Raw genomic sequence first — 20,120 nt, 5'->3', positions numbered from 1 at the left:
ATTCACTCAACCCATGCACCCTTTTGCCAAGGGCTGTGCATTGAATCAAACTCCTGAACAGCTAATGAGACTTGTTTGGACACTGTCTTAGTGGACAGTAATGGTGTTCAAGTCTTCCTTTTCCTTAAAAATATCAAATGTATGGTTTACTGACAAATCTGAGATTTAGCAACTTACCTGCAAAAATTCAAGGATAGGTCGTAACTAAAAAAAAAAAAAAAATCAGAAGAATTTGGTCATGAGGTCCTTTCACATTTTATTTGAAAACAGTGCGCTGTAAATTAATTACCAAACTATTTACATGGTACTACTGAGGTTTTCTGGTCCTTCACACCACAACAAATAAGCAGCTGCAAGACTGAAGTTTCTCACTGGACTAATTATTGTGTTTGGGGTAGTGGGTGCAGTGAGAGTCCTTGACAGAGGTGGCATTACTGTTGGTTCTCTACTTTTTGCATGAGAAGTTGCTAATCTCACTGAACAACAGTAAATGTAGCTGTGACAGGGAATGCCCCACACATTAACAGATTCAGCAGGGCCAGGCCATGGACTCTTATCCCAGAATAAGGTTTTTATTAAGTGCTGCCAGCTTCAATGTCTCCAGATGTCTTTGAACCTTCTCTCCGAGCTCATTGGTTTGGGGTTGAAAATGTCCATCTGGACCATTGCGTGGGTCTCTGCAAGAAATTTAAAGCATCATTTGTATTTRTAATAAGCAGGGAAACTACTTAGGAATGCTGACAAATGTCAAAGAAAGAGACACTTGCAATTTCTTTTTACATAATGAACACAAAGGGTATTCCATTACCTATGTAGAACTGGAAAGGTAGTGAAACTGTGGAAAGAACGTTTAACTCTTGGCTTCGCCGATTAGGAAAATTAACCATCTGACAGGTAAAACAAACTGACTGATTTTTACATTTTATCTRTGAAGGAACATATGATGTGATTGCCTGAACAAGAGCAGCCACATGAAAACTTGGTTTGCCTTAAGGATAAAAATGCAGAAACTGCTGTGGAGGAGCAATCTGTCATCTGGTGAAATACCACCCCCTCAATAACAACAAAGAACCTTCCAGTGACAACATAAAAGATTGGGACTTCATTTTTTACAAAGAAATTTTTGCTTCCCTCTTTACAAAACAGAATAATAGGGAAGATTTCAACCTGTAAATACCAATACTCAGAGTTGTCTAATACAGAAAACTATTTTCATTTTTTTCTGAGAACACTGAAGACATAAAAAAAAAAAAGAAACTCATGATTATAAAACTACTCACGCAAGTAAAGCACCATCCGTCAATGTATCACTGTGGAGGAAAAAAGTCACTCTTTAGTTACACAAGCTGTCCCAAATCCCCATGTTCTGACAAGCAGTGTCATAAAATGTGAAAAACAGCACAGAGGGCGACATCTCTACTTTTTTACAGCAAATACTTTTCAATCAGTGCTGTAGTAATCATCAGACAGCAATCAGTGTTTTGCCACAGACCTCACAATATTTTAAAGCACTATTTTAAAGTTTAATGGCTGACAGTTGAGCAAGATTTCAATGCTAATCAAATTATTCCCCTCTAAAAGGAGACATTCAAATCCCTTGATAGCTCTGCAATTTTCAGGTTATCTTGCACATCCTGATATCTAAGCTACATCATGACTACTTCAAAGAGGGGACAACTGTTGGACAAAAATGWATTCACTTGCTCCAAGCTCCAAGGGTGGTGAAAACACAAGGTTAGAATTTAACCCTCTCACCTGTGTTGCTCTGCAGTCACTCATCACCCACAGTGCCTGCTGTAATGTGTGTTGGGGGAGTATGAAGCTCACACAGAGCAAACACTCCTAGGAAAAGCCTGAGCAAAAAGCACCAGGCCAGGAGGAAATTCTAAGGGCTCTTTCCCCTGCAAGCATTAATAGATATCAAACCAAAAGGATCACTGAAACGTAGAAGTTACTGGTCCAAGAATGCTGAATATCTCTGAGAGAGCAAGAAAACTGCCTCAAGTTCTAGATCATACCGATATAACCAAAGTCAGAGAAATACAGGCCAGTGTGCYACATGCACAGCTGCTTTCTGAAGTAAAATCCAGAGACTGAATTTGCAGTGCAAATTTGCTCTAAGTACTAGATCTGCATTGTGATAGAGCCCCTAGAGCATCTCCGTATGACTTTCTATGCAATTCTGAAAGGAATGCTTGACTTCAGATTTCTTTCCACTCCTCTCTCCTAATTTCATATTATACCTACCTTTCTTTTTTTGTTGATTCTTCATCTTCTTCTGAGAGTGCCTCTCCAATCTGTGGAAATTCRGCTCTCACCATCTCTGGAGTAAGAATCATGTTGAACTCAGCTTCATCTGTCTCACTAAAAATTAGTAAGATCATGAACAAATTGCCTTTGTCCTTTTAAAAGACTTTTTTTAGCCAACAGAAAAGTATGTTTTATGCAAGAGGGACTCTGTGCTTTTGCCTTTGAGGATCTCTTGGGACAGGTTTTGACCTCTATACAAGTGGTTTAGACGTAATTAATCACACCACATACAGAAAGAGAAGAAACTTACTGGTCAATTATGTTCTCCTTGTCTCTCTCAGGTAAGTCACACAGCACTGGTGGTACATCTGTTGGAAGCATGTCTAAACTGTAAGGATCCCTGTGTTGGAAATGGTATTCATTTAATGCATGAATACTAAAGTACACTAAACTTTTTTACTTTTTGAAGCTTCACAGCAGTTGCAGTTACAATGAAGATGATTTCAACTATTCTTGGAAAATCTGAGTGCACCAAAAACTGCTGTGATATGAGAGAATTCAGCCTGAGAGRTGCTGGCTACCACTGGGTGCAAGTGTCCATAAATTAAAGGTTTTACTGCTCTTTCCCCCGCAGGACAGACAGAGTTTGTAACTCCTGGGCTCTTCTAGGACTGAGTCAATAAGCTTTTAGAAGAGATGTTAYTGAAAGCTCAGACTGGAACTCTCCTTTCTGGGCTAGGCATTTCTTCTAATGATACTGTTCCTAACCCATCCTTCTAGGAGTTCAGTAGAAGTTTTTTGGTTGGTTTTGCATTTCTGAGCAGCAATTAACTCCACCTATAGGCCCACTTTGATTTGTGGGACTAGTGAGTGATCAGTATGGTTACAGACAGCAGAAACTGTGTGCAGGGTAGAGGTATTGCATATTCTAATCTTTCTTACCTAGGTGTTGCATTTGTCTGAGGGGGAATGCTAGAATAAGTGGAATACTCCAATGATGAGAATTTTCTCCATTCCATTACTCCACGAATCACTTCCTGAAATGACAAGTGCTACAATGATCAGATGTCTAATACATAATGGCATGGGGAGAGAGATTGTAGGACASAGCAACTTGGCTGAGAATTGAATATGGGGAGTTAAATATTTCAAAGATCCTTCCATCATTATAAGGTCATGAAAATACAACAGTAAACACATGGAAAGAGCAAAGAAACACTCAGGGATAAGTAAGAGACAGGGATAAAGCCTAACAAGAACTAAGTTATTCTAAYTCATGTACTGACTTTTAGGTGCATGCATAATTTATATCTGAAAACATCTTCTATCTAGAATGACTCCAACTTCCTTTTTGATTCCTTAGAGCAAGTTCTCAGCAAGAACATATCCAAGGCAGGTACTCACACAATAAACTCAAAAGGCCATACCTTGTGATCCAGAAATTTCTTTTGTGTGATTGGAATACTGGATCCTTTGGGGCATTTCTTGGTAAAAGTGTATTTTGGATGAGGACAAACATGATATTCAATATTTGATTCACAGTAGGCCAAAGGAAGTACAAATGGAACTAGTCCTGGAGAGGGATTCTAAAAAAAAGAAGRTATTATTTTAATAAATTGTTCTCAGTACCATAACAAATTAAATTAATGAAAACTCAGTTCTTACAATTAATGTAGTCTCCCCAGAWTCACAGCTTTGTCTCACTGAGACTGTTCTGTTTGGTGTGATCCTTAATTTTCTGTCTCTTCCCTTCATCCTATAATCAGTCRGGTTTATTCATGCTCACTACTGTCTAAAATATAGCAATTTAGCTGTTGCTCCAATCTGGGGAGAAAACTATTGCCTAATTACTCTAAAATCCATTGCTGGTTCTCTGAACAGTTCAGAACYCAAGAAAGGAAACMGGACTCACTGTGGTGAGTGAACATKTTGCCATCAGTTTCCTTTTGCTAGCATCTGTTTCTGGATAAAGCCCAATGCTGGTTAGTGTGGGATCAAGCTGTGCCTGGCTCTTTCACTGATATGACAGAGGGATGAAAAGGATGCACAGAGRATCTCATCAGCAAGTCCACTGGAGTCCTGGCTGCGTGCAGGGAGGACAAGTCCACATCATGTATGTTATGCCAAGGTCACCAGAGCAGCACAGTGGGCTCTGGGCCATTGCAGCTAAGAAATGCTGGAAGGCAGAGCTGCCCAAGCCAGGCACAGTGCCATGCTGGCTGGGAGATCTGCCTGTGCCCATGCACTGCACTGCTCTGCACCCTACAGCTGTTTCTGCCTGCTTAGGGAAACCTCAGGGACCTCTGGGCTGCGCTGCACTGTGTGGGAAATACCTCCTGCAGGTATTTGTGCCAAGCAGCACAATCTACATGACAACARTAACAGAAAACCCTCCCTCACAAGTGATGGTGATTTTTTGAATCTGTGTGCCTAATAATATGGGAATGTGGTTGTGATGCTCTAAGAACTCTTAAAAACTGTAAGGCAGCAGGATGCAGCCTTGACTTCACTTTTCTCAGTTCACCCAAGGATTAGGCAGAACTGTAGTCCCGCAGCTGAACGGTAGAAAAGACTCCACCTGTCCTACCTACCTGGGCAAAGGCATGAGGTTRCAGAAGAATTGAGAGGCCAAAATCATGACTATTCCTCTAACAGCCAAATGGGGAAAGAAATGAAGAAGGGARGGGTTCCATCACGTTCTCAGAAAAATCTCATTATTATTGATCATTGAGTGTCAGACTGGAAGAGACTCCAGTTCTCTGCTTTCACTGGAAATTCTGCTTTATCATTCCTCCCCAAACTGATCAAAATCCATCCTAAAGTGGAATGGTGTCCCCTCTCAGTGGGATGAGCTCTGTGTCTCCTGTTTGCCAGAGCTCATACCATGAAGGACTACTCTCACTCTGGATAGYTGGATAACCAATCTGAGTAAGAAAACTGCCCACAAATTCCAYATCAGATTTCTGACAAAACACACTACTGCTACTTTGTTAGGGTCTTCATGGGAGTTAACTCCTACTTACAAAAATACGAAGTGGGTTGCTCTCTGTCGGGTGGACTAAAGCTTGGGGAGGAACCAGGTTTCTGGAGAGACTGATATCCCCTTCTGCTGCTTCTTTCTGAAAATCCGTCCTCTGAGATACCTGTCCCTCAGAAGAAGGGCCTACTTGAATCAATTCATCCTTGAAAAACATAGACATCAAAGGTTTTCAGASTGTAGTAAATCTTTCGGCATAAAATATTGAAACAAAATTAGTCAAGTAATTGTAGAAATGTAGGGTTGGGAGTGACTGTGTTACCTCRGCTCCCTGCCTCAGTGGTCGGGCAAGTTTTATAGGTTTGTAACTTGTAGCTGCATAGCGTGTACAAACTGGCTGATACTTCATGATGTTGTAATGCTGAGGAACCTAAGAACAACGAAAAAAGATGTGCTGCAAGAAATGACAATAATCACTTTCAGCTAACTCATAAATGGAATGAACATTCTGCTTTATCACAGACACATCACCATGGTAAAAGACACTTGGAACTCTATCCCAGAGCACGGTATATYATCAAACCTTTGAGGAGCCATACTTCACCAGGACTATGATATTTGAGATACAATAATTTCAGCTGAGGTGATTCATCTCAGTCTGGAGAGAGRGGACTATTGCTGGCTATAAGCTTGTTACTTATGGAAACTGGTGAGATTTGCTTTTAATAAAGCTAATCACACACTTATTTAGGCAACATTTTACCAGGCTGCACAGACTCCACTGAATCAGGCTGAAAATGCTTAACTGGACAGRTGAGAGAAACATGAGGGAGCTGTACTGACTTACCTTCAAGTCGTAAAAAGGAAGAATGTGTTCAACTTTTACGTCTACAGATTCAATAGGAACTGGGCCAAGAGCATCAGGTGACTGAAACAGAACAATATTTAAAATCAGTAATWTGGTGGGCACTTGGTTTTGTATTGGCAGCAATCCACAAGCACAGCTAATTGAAAACATATGGAAATAATGATGCAAATATTTATTTTATATACTTTGATATTTTTGCTGTTCTTTCTTGAACTTCAGTATTTCAGTTGTTTTTCTTTCTTTTCTTCTGAAAAATGGATGTTAACTAACTCTGAACATTAATGTATTTCATTTTAGAATATAATTAAGAGAGTGAAAACCTTTTTTTTACTGTTTCCAGYAGAACCCTTAGTAAATCTGAAGTCCTGAATTAATTTGTCAGGATCTCAAGATCTCCCAGAACACCAGTCACAATGTTAAATTTTAATAAAGGGAMTACTAGCTCTAGAGCCAATGTCTTCAGCAAAATTCTATGTAGAGTGCTCACTAACATTTYAGTACCTACCAAATAACTTTGTAGTTCCTGGGAACTGTAAAAGGGGAATTTCGAAGGAAATATACGATCTTCAGATATRTTGGAAGAAAAGCCCTTATGTTCTTCACTCTTCTCTGGCTTGCTAAAACTCCTGCTTTCTGTCRTAAGTGGAAAGCAAATATTAAAACTTTGTAATGTATCTTAATACASTATTTCAGAAATAGAATCAAGCCACAAAATGTATTTAACATTTTCCTAAACCAGGATGTCTAGTAATTTTAATATAAAAAGTTAATACTTCCTAAAGACTTTAAATGTCMCATCTACAAGATAAGACTTAATTTCCCCTTTCTTAAAAAGAGATTACAGCCCACTCCTTTCAGCATGGTTCTCAGCAAGGCTGAGAGAAGTCAGAGGCCTCTCTTACWCTAAATGTCGTTACACCTTCAGTTTGCAGCATTCCTGCATCTCTGGCACCCTGGGAATTAAAAGAGCCTATCTGCAGAAGCAGGAAAAGGCCTGATACGGAACAGTGTGTCTCAGGAACTGTCAAATTGTGTGTGTTTACAAGGGAGTGGGAAATGAGACCCAAATTCTTCTGTCTCCCTTCTGTCCCAACTGTGACTCCCATCCAAGGCCAGTTTTCTTCTATGATGCTAAATAACAAGTCACTTTTCCATACCAGCACTTTTATTTCGGAGTAAAAAAAAAAAAAAGCAATTTATTAAACAATTTTAAGAGAAAACAGTGAGGACAAAAACTCAACTCAGTACTGGCCACTGGCAATGTTATGGGCAATGTGTCTCATGGCTCCTACTGTCTCATTTCACTTGCCTTCATCACATTCAGGTGCCTTTTCCCCTTCCACTTCCCCTGAAATAAGCTCCTCTCATCCTGTGCTTCTCACCTCTCGTGTTTCAAATGATCTGTTCATCTCCCTGTTTCTCATACAGTCCCATCTGCCCTTCCATTGTTCCACAGGCCTATACATAGAATCACAGAGTGGTCTGAGTTAGAAAGGGCCTTTAAAGATCACCTAGCCCACCCTTCTGCCAGGGGCAAGGATATCTATCACTAGATCAGATTGCCCAAAGMCCCATCCAACGTGGCCTTGAACAGTTCCAATGATGGAGTATACACAGTTTCTGCCCTTTTATTAAGTAGATAAGCTGCAAGGTTCTTAAGAACAGTAATTAAATTTTTTAAAATCTAGTGGATAATGTATATGAAAAATGTATGTATTTTGAGTACAAACACTTCCACCTTTTAGCAGAGCCTGTTGCCATAGGACAAGGGGTAATGGTTTTGAACTAAAAGAAGGTAGATTCAGGAAGAATTTTTTTTTTTTTGCAACGATGATGGTAAAACACTGGGAAAAGTTTCCCAAAGAGGTGGTGGATGACCCCATCCCTGAAAACATTCAAGGTCAGGTTGGACTGGGCTCTGAGCAACCTGATCTAGGTGAAGAYCTACRTCTCTGCTCATTGCAGYRAGGTTGGACTGGATGGCCTTTAAAGGCCATCCAAGCCAAATCACTCTGTGATTCTGTCTCGTCACACTTCTCTTTTTYTCTGGAAGCCTCCTTTGTAAGGACTCTGCCTTTAAGTTTATATGTAATGCACCTGACACACTGCAGAACAATCTGAATTATCATAGCCCATAGCCAAAATGCCAACTTGTTCTTCTAATCCTTACCAGATGCAGACCCTTCCTCCAGACCTCTGGCCTCTCTGGTCAGTCCACGGAACAGATGCAATAAACGATTTAGACGAATCTGAACCAAAATCTGAGAGAATGATTTTTAAATTTAAATTGAACACCCAGAGATTTACAGCCACAGAAATACACTGTATATGTTACACCTGTATTTATTCTCCAGAACTCACTCAGACATCTCTATTTAAGAATTTTTCATATAGTTTTCTGTTCAGGAGAAAATGGGAATGAAAGATGTAGAATGGATCTCAACTCTATAATGACATTACACAATATATACAGTTAAAACCTTAATTTAGCTTTACAGGTTAATCAGACATTTTTTTGGCTAGGTCTTAATCCTTCAGGTGTGTTTACTGGCATATACAGATTAAACAGAGGGTGTACAGTCAGTTAACCAGGACCATATGAATATCTGTGGCTCTGAGAATGAGGAAAGTAAGCAGCAACCTGCACTGTGTTTTTGTCCATACCCCACAGCATGAAAATGAAGAATCCTAGGTTTTAAGAACAGATGCGGCCTTATTTGCGCAATACAGAAAAGAGCATTTCATTTCAAGATGTCAATATCATGAATAGATTGAAGAATATCCAAACTGGACAGTAGAAGGCAAGGACATTTCCATCTTGCTTGCCACATGAAGATCTCTCCCTCTACTTTCCCTCTCYAAATTAAATGTCTCCTTACAGAGTGAGTGCTCTAGGCCCTGACCATTTTGCTGGTTCTACATTGAACCCACTCCAGCTTATTGAAGTCTGTCTTGTACTAGGGGCCCAAAAGTGGGTGCAGTATTCTACATGCATTTTGAAACCTTTTTTTGTGCAAAACAATTTTTTACTTAAAAAAAAAAATCTAAATTTTTATGCATTTGTTTAGTATCAATTTCAATATAAAAGACAAGCTGAATACAAAACTTACTCCAGATCCTCATTTCCTGGTGGGGTAGGGGCATATTTATCAAACTATCAAATCCCTAGCTAGCTGTGAATGCTCCTTTTCTTTTGCCCATTCTTTTATGCTGTTTCTAAGGTGTCATGCTATCACACTGCATTCTGGTTGTTCACTTTACCTTGTATGCTGCTTGTTGGAATTTCCTCAACATCCTCTTTCTRTTGTCCCAAGAGTCATTATGGAGCAAGTCAAATGTGGGATGGACACTTGGACACTGCATGGTGTATTTTTCAAAAAGGAAACAGAAAAGAAAAAGGACAACTCTTTTTACAGCTAGATAAGGGAGAAATTTTTCTCCAGCCCAAGCCATTCTTTGGCCTGAATCCGTATGTTATTTCTAAATACTGAAATTCAGTCCAATGAAAATATTTGCAGCACTGGCATTTAACCAGAAATCTTCACTGYGGGGCTTAATGTGAGGTATTAAGTATACCAAGTATTTGCAGATGTAGTATGGGGAATGCAGAGATAACGTGGCATGGTTTGCATCCACAAAAATGACCAACTCAGACTACAACCTCAGTGCACTACATGGGTAGGTRGACAGCAGAAAGAATGGATAGGGGCTCTGCAAAATACACATTTTATCTTGCACAGACAAAGGGCTGGAATAGCCGTAAGGACTCAAATCAGGGGCCCAGCAAAACCCCAATAATGACACATACCCAAAAAAGAGTGAAAGACACCACAGAGAAGGGCAAAAAAATCTAAGTGCCCAAAAGGATCCTGTCAATCTGATCTGCAGGTGAAGGTTGCAAATATTGTRATATGCCTAATTTTACAATGAGGCATGACAAAGCTTCTCCTGGGAGATCTTTCAGAAACAAGTACTATAAATCTCAGGTTAGGCCTGCAGATTTCCACTTGACTCTCAGATTAGAACAGAACATTAGCAGATGAGTTGTGCATGTAGTATGGGGCTTGCCCTACCTAAAATTAAAATGAGAAATAAGGTGCTGACACAGAAATAGGAATATCAGGAGGAAAAGTATTCAATGGCAAACATCTATGGCTATTTGTTAGCTTGGGAGGTGATAATTTAGCACATATCAGGCATTAAAAACATATGAACAAACCTGGTCAACCTTCCGGGTAACACGACTGAAGGAAACTTCTACTTCATCCCTTTGAAACTCCTGTTCTATGATAGGATCTCTTCGGATCTAATTTGAAGAAAAATCACATTAGCACAAAATATCCAATGAATTCTTTCCTCTATTACAATTAGTGAAATGCACAATATAAYATTCTGGAGGTGTTTAACAAAACACACACTTCATTCCCTTTTAAGGTGTGATTATTGCAACCCTTGAGCAAGTCAAAGTTTAAAAAAAGTCTTTTCAGGTCTGAGTTTCAATCAAATCTCTGTCCTAGTAAAATCTGGTTTGCTTTGCATAGCCAGACAGCAGATAAGGAAATAGATGCTTCTAAACAAAATTAACATACATCCAATTCAGTGATACATCAATCTCACAATTTAGATACTTTTTAAACTAATTTCCTTCTTATTAGTACTAAATACAATGTTTTATATTGCCTATTTCAGTGTATAAATCAAGCCATTATCCTATCTATAAATAATTTCACTCCCACAGTTGGAAGTCAGTGGGATATCAGAAGCTACTTGAATATCCAGGAGGCAGGATAAGAACGACAAGTTCCACCTGTCCCCAAGGGCTGTGAGAAAAAACATCAATGACTAACCTTATATTGCTCTTCCTCCCTTTGTCGGCTTTCAATAATCTCTTTTTTAAATTCCRCAGAGATTGGATCACTTCCCTTATGAACTTGCCTACATTTACAGCAGAGACAAGAAAAATGCTTTAATCCACAGTTTGCTTTATTCGAAGTTTAACAGATTTACTCTCCTCTTCCTAAGGTGCCTAGATGTTCATGACATTCAGTGCATGAGCTGATCTGTGGATTTCAAATGAAACCGTGATGTGCTTATACACCCAACTATGTTCTGGTTTCATTTTTGATGTACAACAGAACCACTAAAGTTGGAAAAAATCAAATGTACTGGGACATGAAATGGCAGCATTCTGCACTAGTGGATGTTGGACACATCATTCATGGAGGCCTTGATTACACAAATCCCCATCTTGTTAATGTGGTTAATAACATGGTTAATTAACACTTACGACTTTAGATGATTAGCTTCCTCTTCTTGAACATTTTGTTTGACTTTTAGTTGAAATATAGCGTCCTTCATCTGTCTGGTTTTTACCCCTTCTCTGCCTTGGGAAAGGGCTGCAGGAATATCAAAAAGCATTATCACATCTCAGTCTAGACTGATTTTTAACTGTGAAATCCATCCATTAAGATTACTGTACCCACTAACAAATAAATCTAAGGTGAGATCTCTCACCTTAGAAACAACATTCACATCACTTCAGCAATTCTGAAGCCAAGTTCCTCATCAGAACTACAAATAATGCTAAAACCAAGTTTATGCTGCTTAATTACCTTACCTTCTTTTATGTCCTTTAACTTCAATTTTCCTGGTTCCTGAATCAAAACAGTAGCTACAGCATACGGATTTGACAAGTCTGTAGGGAACCTGAGGTTCTGGTATTCAATTTCCTATGAGATATAAATTAATAAGAAGAAATAGAAACATGGAAGATTTCCAGCTCAGAAAAGTACTTGTAATTATTATCTTTTCACACCTTTAGCTTTTGAATAGGCTTTGATTGTAGTTGGCTGAACCGGTCTCTTCTCCACACCAAGGATTTTCCAGATACAGCTTTTTTCTCTGGATGACTTTGTTGTTCATCAAAATGTTCTTTTCTAGATAGCAGAAGGACACATATTGCTTTCATAAGTACTCCCTAAATGGCATCTAAGTCCAATCTTTTTCACAAAAAAATTAAGTATAACCGTAAAGGCTCAAACCCCCCTGCATCTTGCAAGGCCTCAACAATAAAAATAATAAAGAGTGGGAGTGACAGGAGCTGAGGATGCTCAACATTTCTTTAAAGGTATGTAATTTCTCGTTATATTTATTTTATTTATTTCACTTCACATAGATTAAGGATGTAGTGAGCAAATGATGTAAAAAAGCAGGTACATATATCAACGGTTCAATTACATCTGTGAATTGTATGTCTCCAAAGACACCAATGCTTAAAATGATCATAGCAAAATGGTATGAAATCCTGTTACATGAGTATTTTTTAGAACTGGACAAAAATACTCAAAGACCAGTCAGCCACACATACATCAGAGCCAGATGTGGTATTGATGTTCCTGTGAATACACACACATAGGGTTTTGGGCGAAACTCCAAAATCTGTAACTGCATTGTCATTTGTGCTGTTCCATACTCAAATGGGGAATACCTCACAGTTACTTCAACTTTTCCATTTCCTGGAATGATTCCTGTGATTAGAGCAGAAAAAATGTAAGAGTCCATATAACATGAGCCCACTTAAGCATGCTGAAATTGATTCCGGGCTACTTTTTTTTTTAACAACTTAATATTTGAGTGGATGGCAGTAGGCATGGAAAATATTTCAGTTCTCAAAGCATCTTTCAAAAACTATGTCCATTGCCAGATAATAGATGTTTTGCAATAGCTGAGAGATCTGACAGTAGGGCTATAATATTTCACAGCTATGAAAATGACTGCCTGTTTATATGTAGAAATTCTTCACTTGCATCTGCTAGTCTTAAACTTTTGGCACTTTTTGCTTTCATGAACAAAGCATTATAAACATATTCCTCTTTGCTTTTCTWAGCTAGCGGACTCATCTGGATTTGATCCATTCCCTGTCTCTACTTGACCTTATTTCCTTACTACCTATTCCATTATCTTCCCAGCCACTTTAACCACCATTCATATCCCTAAACATTAAGGGCCTTTTCCAATCTAAGTGAACCTGTGATTCTATGATTACTCTGAGTACAATGGCTTTGAGTAGGAGCTGAAACTTTTTAGTACTTTTCAGATGGCCTTCAGCCATAGTTTCAGGCTACCAAAATTTCTGACTTAACTTTTACTGAGATGACCCTTTTATTCAGGGATACTCTTCTGGGAAGATAAAGACTGCACAGACTGCTTGGAACACCCCATATTTTATCAGAGCTGGCATTTTGTCATAGCTGGGCATCGCATAAAGAAACTAACAGCCAAGATGGCTATTTGCCATGAGGCTGCAAATGAATGACTGCATTTACCTGGAAAAACTACCTGAGGAAAAGGTTTTTTTCTGTACAGCACTGAATATACTGTCACAAGTAACRACACTCAATAAATACAGATTTAACATTTAGAATTTTAAGAAGTCAGTCTACCAAATGTTGGCTGGACAGTGAAGGCTGCGTGAGGCTGAATAATATCAATGTGGAATTCAAAATCTATGGGACAGCTGCACCGCAATGGGATAACGTACTCCTTACTGGAAAGAGATAAAGGAAAAATTAAATTACATCAATTACAAGCTGGGAAATTGTATTGTACATAAAATGCACTAAATTACCTCTATTCAGAGGGGTGGGTTACTTATTAATGTGAAAATCRTAATTCCTCACTGTTCCAAAACAGCAAAATATTTCAGATCTTTCACTCGCCCAGGAAGTGGGAGCTTAATCTTGATTTGAATGCTGGACATTACTTTCTCCTACCTATACAGAATTTGATTACAGAAAAAAATTTAAAATCTACTTCTTGGAAGTTTTTAATGTCCATCCTCAAATTCTTACACACTGCAATATCTAGCAAGTACAAACAATGCAAACTGGAGCAACCGTGAGTACAGAATGAGAAATCAGCCTTTTGCCATGGCCCTCCTTGTGAAAGACAATGAGAAAAGAAAGGGTTGAAAACTCCAACATGTCAGAATGACTGGACTTTAACCACTGTAGAAATAATGATGCCGGGGCCTAATTTTCGTAATAGCCCTATATGTCTCATGCAGTTTGTGTGAGGAGTACTAGCACACATCTTTCCAGCCTGTCTTGCCTTTGTATGCAACTATTTTCACAGACTGAACTGAAACACAAAAGCATTGGTATACCACCATTCATCATCCTGCAAATCAAGATCAATTTACGCARGCTTATTTCTGTTTTTTATCAACTGTCTGACTGAAATCCTACCCTGCTGATTAGCAAAGAATGCATATTATACACAGTATTCCTCTGGAAAGYACATTTTAAGATGCCTAAAGAAATAAGCAATAATAGCCAAGTTCTTTTTTTCTCTGCCTTACTGTGGCCTGTTCACAAAGAAGGTGCAACAACAGACTGGGCAGGCAATTTCTTTTAGGATATAGTGCAKCTTAAACAGTAACCAAAATACCTATGAAACAAGACAAATATACCACCTGTTATCTGATGGACCTTCTGTACCTAAGGAGAATGGTGGGTGGTAGGATATAGATGTTATCCTATTAATGGAGGTAAAAAGCAGTTTTTCTATTGACTTCATGCGCTATGGATTGAACCCAGATTCCTTTGGGTTTTGTAAACCTAATACTAACCTTCTCAGAGGTTAATACTAACCTTCTCAGAGAGCTTTCAGTTTTACAAAGTTTTTAATAGGTTAATGCTGAAAAATACTGGTAAAAATTAAGGTTTGCAACCATAAGTTTTCTCTTCAAAAACTCTTCCAAATTTCATCAGGAGTATCTTTGAGCAACCCTTTTTGTCTTGAAAAAATCCCATTATTTAAAATGGTATTTTGTTCTCTTTGTAATATTTTCACTGTATTATGAGAACATGAAGATTGTGTATACTTCAGCACTAAAATGGAGCAAATAACAGAATCACATCATACCTAGAGGCCCCCAGAATGTCAGGTGTTATGTTCAGTTCTGTAACAAACCTGCAATGTTGCGATTCACTAAAGTTTAACAGACTAAAGGGATTAGAAAAACGAAAATACACATATGAATATGAATAACAAATGTTATTCTGCCAGGCTGAGCTCACTTTTAGTGCAGATTTTTGCATGCTTCTTGTATGTGCCTTGCTATTCATTTCTCTGTGCTTCAGTAAAATTCAACTCATAGGCTAAGAAAACCATCTACTAAGACTCACACTTCCTAGAATTCACTCAAATATCTACACTAACACAAATCTCCATAATTACAAATAATATAGCCAATACACTGCAGAACTAGACCCTAATCAATAGGATCTACCTTTTTCTTTTCCATTTCCCAGTTCCTATTACCAACTATCGCTGATTACTTCATGAGAACAGTCAGTGTTACATACATGCAATAGACAGAATAAGATGAAGTCTAAGTCATTAAAAACTTTAAAACACAAGAAGAAAAAAGACCAGCTCCATCTCGACATGTTTAGCTTGCGCAGCATTTACTTTATTGTGAATATGCACCTGAAACAGTTCATATACAGAATTATTTTGCAGCCCAGACRGTAGCCTAGTTTCTTAAGGCTTTCRAGACATTAATGTACAAATAGAGGAAAATGAGATTTTTTTCAGATTTTGGGCATGTCTCACAAAATGGGGACAAACCACTGTCCTTAACTCACCTCCGACCAACTGATACATCGGACAGATTTATAAATGATGGAAATTCTACAACATTCATAGTAGGGTAAGCATGCATGGGAACTACTAAGGTATCATCTCCCTGTAAACAAACAAACAAATAAAAGGGTGCAAATATTTATCTTTYACAATTAGCAAATCATAGAATKTTTAGGGTTGGAAGGAACCTCAAAGATCATCCAGTCCCAACATCCCTGCCATTGGCAGGGACACCTTCCATTAGACAAGGTTGACCAAAGCCTTATCAAGCCTGGTCTTGAACACTGCCAGGGTTGGGGCATCCACARCTCCYCATGTCAACTCTTCCAGTGTCTCACCACCCTCACAGTAAAGAATTTCTTCCTAATATCTACCCTAAATTTCCTGTCTTTCAATTTGTACTTCTCGTTCTATCACTACAGTTCCTGATGAAAAGTTCCTCTCCAGCTTCCCTGTAGGCCCCTTCAGATACTGGAAGGCTGCTCTGAGGTCTCCATGCAACCCTCTCTTCCCCAGGCTGAACAGCCCCAACTCTGTCAGCCTGTAGAAGAAGTAAAAGTTTCTCTAGTAGCTGGCCAGTAAGTAAGCATAGAATATTTTCAAGATTATCACTATGTTGTACTATGTCACTATTCTACCTGCTTTCAGTATCCATCTGTCTTTTACCATACTTTATGCAACTCTCTAGAGCGCCTTTGAGCTGCTCAGCTAAGACATTACGTCAGTGTGGCACAAAGACTGATCTACTGGCAAAGAATAACAGAATACATTATACAATCTTACCTATTGCTCTGGGATGTTTACAGAGAAACATTTTTAATGCCTRAAGTTAAATACTCCAATCAAGACTTACTGGGAATAAATCCATGTGTCTGTAGAAGATTAACTATACCTTTATCATTATCATCATGTTCTAATAGTAGTTTCATTCCATTACAACTCTGTATTTTCCAATGAATCCTCACCTCACAATGAATTCGGATGCAGTCATAGTAATAGCGCCACTCATCAGGGCAAAAATCAACAGTAACCACATAGGACAAACCAGGGAGAAGCCGGTGCTAGAAAAYGATCCAAAACAAGACAGAAGACATGTAAAAGCTGCTTATATGACACCAAACCTGTGAAGAGTAGTCTGAAGAATTTCTGACACTTACTGTTTTGCTGTATTTGATCTGAAAATACGTTGTCTGGGGTGGTATTATGTGAAGGTTTAATGCATTGTCAGAAATATTTATCAGCTTCTGTAGAACAAAAGAAAACCAAAACCAGAAAACACATTACAATATAAGAGGTCAATTAGGAATGCCAAGTGTACTTTTTGTAAAACCCTCTGTAGCAAAGAAGTAATCATTTCTACTTTAGTAGAAATAATACTAAATATGCTTGGAATTTAAAAGAAAATCAGGTAAAACTTAGATCCTGCATTTTTATTCTTTGGAAACAAGTCACAATTCTTAACCATGGAAAAACAGTGACTCTTGCTAGAAAGATGCTACTGTTAAATCAAATTCTGGTGCTATTTTGTTTATCTGCAAAAGGAACAAAAAAATGAAACCATTTATTGACTACTTTTAGGGATGTCTGAAACAACAGGAATTGTGTAATACTCCATGGTTCTGTCTTGGTTTACTAGCAACAAACCTTTGGATAGTGGCAGTTCTGCYGATAAAACCTCCTGCATTTGTTTACTTTCATTATAATCGGAAAACCTAGTTCACCATAACTACCAACCCCTGYCTCAACACATTTAAAACATGAATAAAAAAGGCAGACAAGGCAAAGCAGAGAGTAGAAAAGCAAATACCCAAATATTCACAAGGAAAGGTAATCAAACCTATGCATAGTTTCCTTTYTCAGAATAAATTGTTCTTGGCCAAAGACCAGAGGTGCTTTCAAAACTTTCCCACCAGTGAATGTGTTTGCAGACACAGTGACAATCCAAAAGGACATTTCAAAAACAAGTCTCTTATGGAGTAAAAGCCCAAATCCTTCATTCATGATGTGCAAGTCACACACCACTAACACTGATGGAGACATAAGAAACAGGGAGTATAAAGGAGGGTGATGCTCGCAGCCTGGTACTCGTCTCTTTTGTTACCGCAGGGCCACTGAATTTAAGTGCTGCTTTTTAGAGCACTCCACAGAGCAAAGGCCTCCTGACCACAAGCAGTCAAGTCAGATTCTGATGTCCTTTTATGAGCCCCAAGAGGATCCYTGATCCAAAACTTACCAGCATCTGTTGGTGATGTTTTCCAACTTCATACCCTCCAAAGTGTAACACAGCAGGCTCAACCTGTACAACCCTGCTCCTGTGAAGTTCTGAATAAATCTCTATAGATCATTAGATGGGGAGAAAAAGAGACCAGGTGAAATACACATGATGAGTGATGTAGTCTTTGCTACACTGAGGTATTGTCAAGAAAAAAAAGAAAAAGAGACAGATTATTTGTCCGGTTAAGTAGGCATGAATTTATAAATGAAAAGCTATGGTAGCATCTACTGCCCCAGCAGATCCATAATCCTGCCACCACTTGACATCATGGCTTCAAAAAGCCACTCCAGGGTCAGCCAGGATCAGCACTCTCATTATTTCTTTCCTGTCTACCCCTCCCATGATTTGGGCTTGCAGGAAGCTACAATTTAAGCAACAAGATTGGATTTCTGACTGTGAGTTGCGAAAAAAAAAACCAAAAAAAAACAAAACAGCCAAGTGTCTCCTAGAATTGCTACAAGGTTGGGGAACAGAGAGCAGGAACTTACTTGATTCCARCAGGTGATTGGGGACAGGATGTCTTTCTTCAGGCTCCTCCACAAGGCTGCTCAGGACACTGGGTACTTTCCTGAAGGACCTCCTAGTGACCGTGGTGTCTGTGGAGGCCGMCTGAACCAGATCCATGTTAGGACAKRWWMGGAMTCTCAGTGGCACTAAAATTCCTCAGTACCTGGGATCAAATGAAAACAATGTAATGATCAAAATGTCTTCTCTTCTGGTAGTATCTGTTGCCTAAAACTGCCTAAAAACATTTAGGAGAGGGAGCTACTTTTTTTCCCTGCTGAAGTAGATTGCTCTGCATGTGCAAARTACAAGGAGAGAATGATTCCAGGAAACTTCACTCTCACTGCAAGGCCTAGCACTTTGGGCATRTTCATCTGTTCTAAGGTTTGTTGGGGATGTTTGCCTTTCAGATCTGTGTAAAACATCTCTCTTCCTTCATGTCACCCAGCACAGAGGAAGAGAGGAGGTTCTTTTAACTCCACTACGTGAACTGATTTCTGCAGAGACGTTCTTCCAACCTCTCCTGGGTGTTTGAGTTGTAAGTTTGAGGATTGATTTTTAAGTTTTAAATATTAATATGRGGGATAAGAAATCTAGCATTTGAACCTATTGTTTGGATAACATCATCTGGGTCATTTGTTCAGTGAAGGTAACTGTAAACACAGAAAGCCACAGGCATTACAGATCCTGTGTGAAGTATGCACATTTATCAGAACATAAACTTATCTAATCACAAGTGCAAGTATTACATAATAAAGACACCAGACATGATCCAAACATCAGAAATTATCTCCATAAATATAGCACACAGAGCCTTGGCTCTTGTATGAGCTGGAGAACGGTGTGGACAAAAAGACTCGATATTTTTGAAACAAACACTGAATTCAAAAGCCATGCTGGGATTTTCAGCCCTCAAGCAGGCAGCACTCAACAGTTTCAAAGCTGAATCATTACTCCACCTCCCCCATTAYATTTTATGGTCTCATCTCTGGTATTCGTCTGGTTTTCCAGTCTGCTTAAGATCTTTCAAGCACAAGTTGAGAGGTGCTAGGAGCTCATAAAGTGTTGTTTTGATTTATGGCTTTGTGCAATATTAAATAATAAATAAGCAAGAAGCTTAAAATAATGTGCTACCAGGACCCTGGCCTCCATAGTATTTTCCACTCAATAACTTCTAGTACAAATTTTCCACTCACAACACAAAACCTGTAAGAAGAGCTGCATTATTGTGCACAACCATAAATTTCTTCTGAGGTAGCAAGACCAACCAAACTCATACAAAAACACTGCAAAAAAAWTCTAAACATAAGGATAAGGCTTACATTTTTTCCACTTGTGTTCTCCAACTTKAATTTATATCACTGCCATCCTCCTCCTGGCCAGCATTCTGCATCAGGAACATAAGGTTGGAAAGGATGTAGGTACACATAAGTCTCCTCAAAGGATTCCTGGAGTAACCTTTTTGATAATTTACAGTGATGATGCCATCACAGCTCACCAACTTCAACAACACTGTGTGTTGCTCAGAGGGCCAGTACAGGACAAATCCCTAAGGTCCTGGAATGTCTGAATACCTGATGTTATATTTTCGAGGACAG

General features: G+C 38.8%; 1 protein-coding gene across 1 annotated transcript; it reads right to left on the bottom strand.

Annotated features, from left to right (window-relative positions):
* Nucleotides 1-245: 245 nt before the first annotated feature.
* Nucleotides 246-18,642, bottom strand: CFAP221 (cilia and flagella associated protein 221). The gene is made up of 24 exons (XM_057376766.1): nt 18,507-18,642; nt 17,977-18,077; nt 16,901-16,987; nt 16,709-16,804; nt 15,746-15,846; nt 13,538-13,641; nt 12,463-12,622; nt 11,911-12,031; nt 11,713-11,824; nt 11,383-11,491; nt 10,943-11,030; nt 10,315-10,401; nt 9,357-9,452; nt 8,266-8,356; nt 6,601-6,728; nt 6,075-6,155; nt 5,550-5,657; nt 5,274-5,432; nt 3,678-3,836; nt 3,193-3,287; nt 2,561-2,650; nt 2,248-2,364; nt 1,281-1,310; nt 246-677 (listed from the first exon to the last, which is right to left on the bottom strand). The coding sequence occupies exons 1-24, from the start codon at nt 18,640-18,642 to the stop codon at nt 554-556; spliced, it is 2,580 nt and encodes an 859-aa protein (XP_057232749.1). The 3' UTR covers nt 246-553.
* Between the last annotated feature and the right edge of the window lie 1,478 nt (nt 18,643-20,120).

Source organism: Malurus melanocephalus, unplaced genomic scaffold (genome assembly GCF_030028575.1).
Source record: "Malurus melanocephalus ecotype Western Australia unplaced genomic scaffold, MMel_1.1 scaffold_289, whole genome shotgun sequence".
NCBI classification, from domain to species: domain Eukaryota; kingdom Metazoa; phylum Chordata; class Aves; order Passeriformes; family Maluridae; genus Malurus; species Malurus melanocephalus.
Note: the sequence above shows the minus strand (reverse complement) of the source record. Positions and strands in the feature narration are given on the sequence as shown.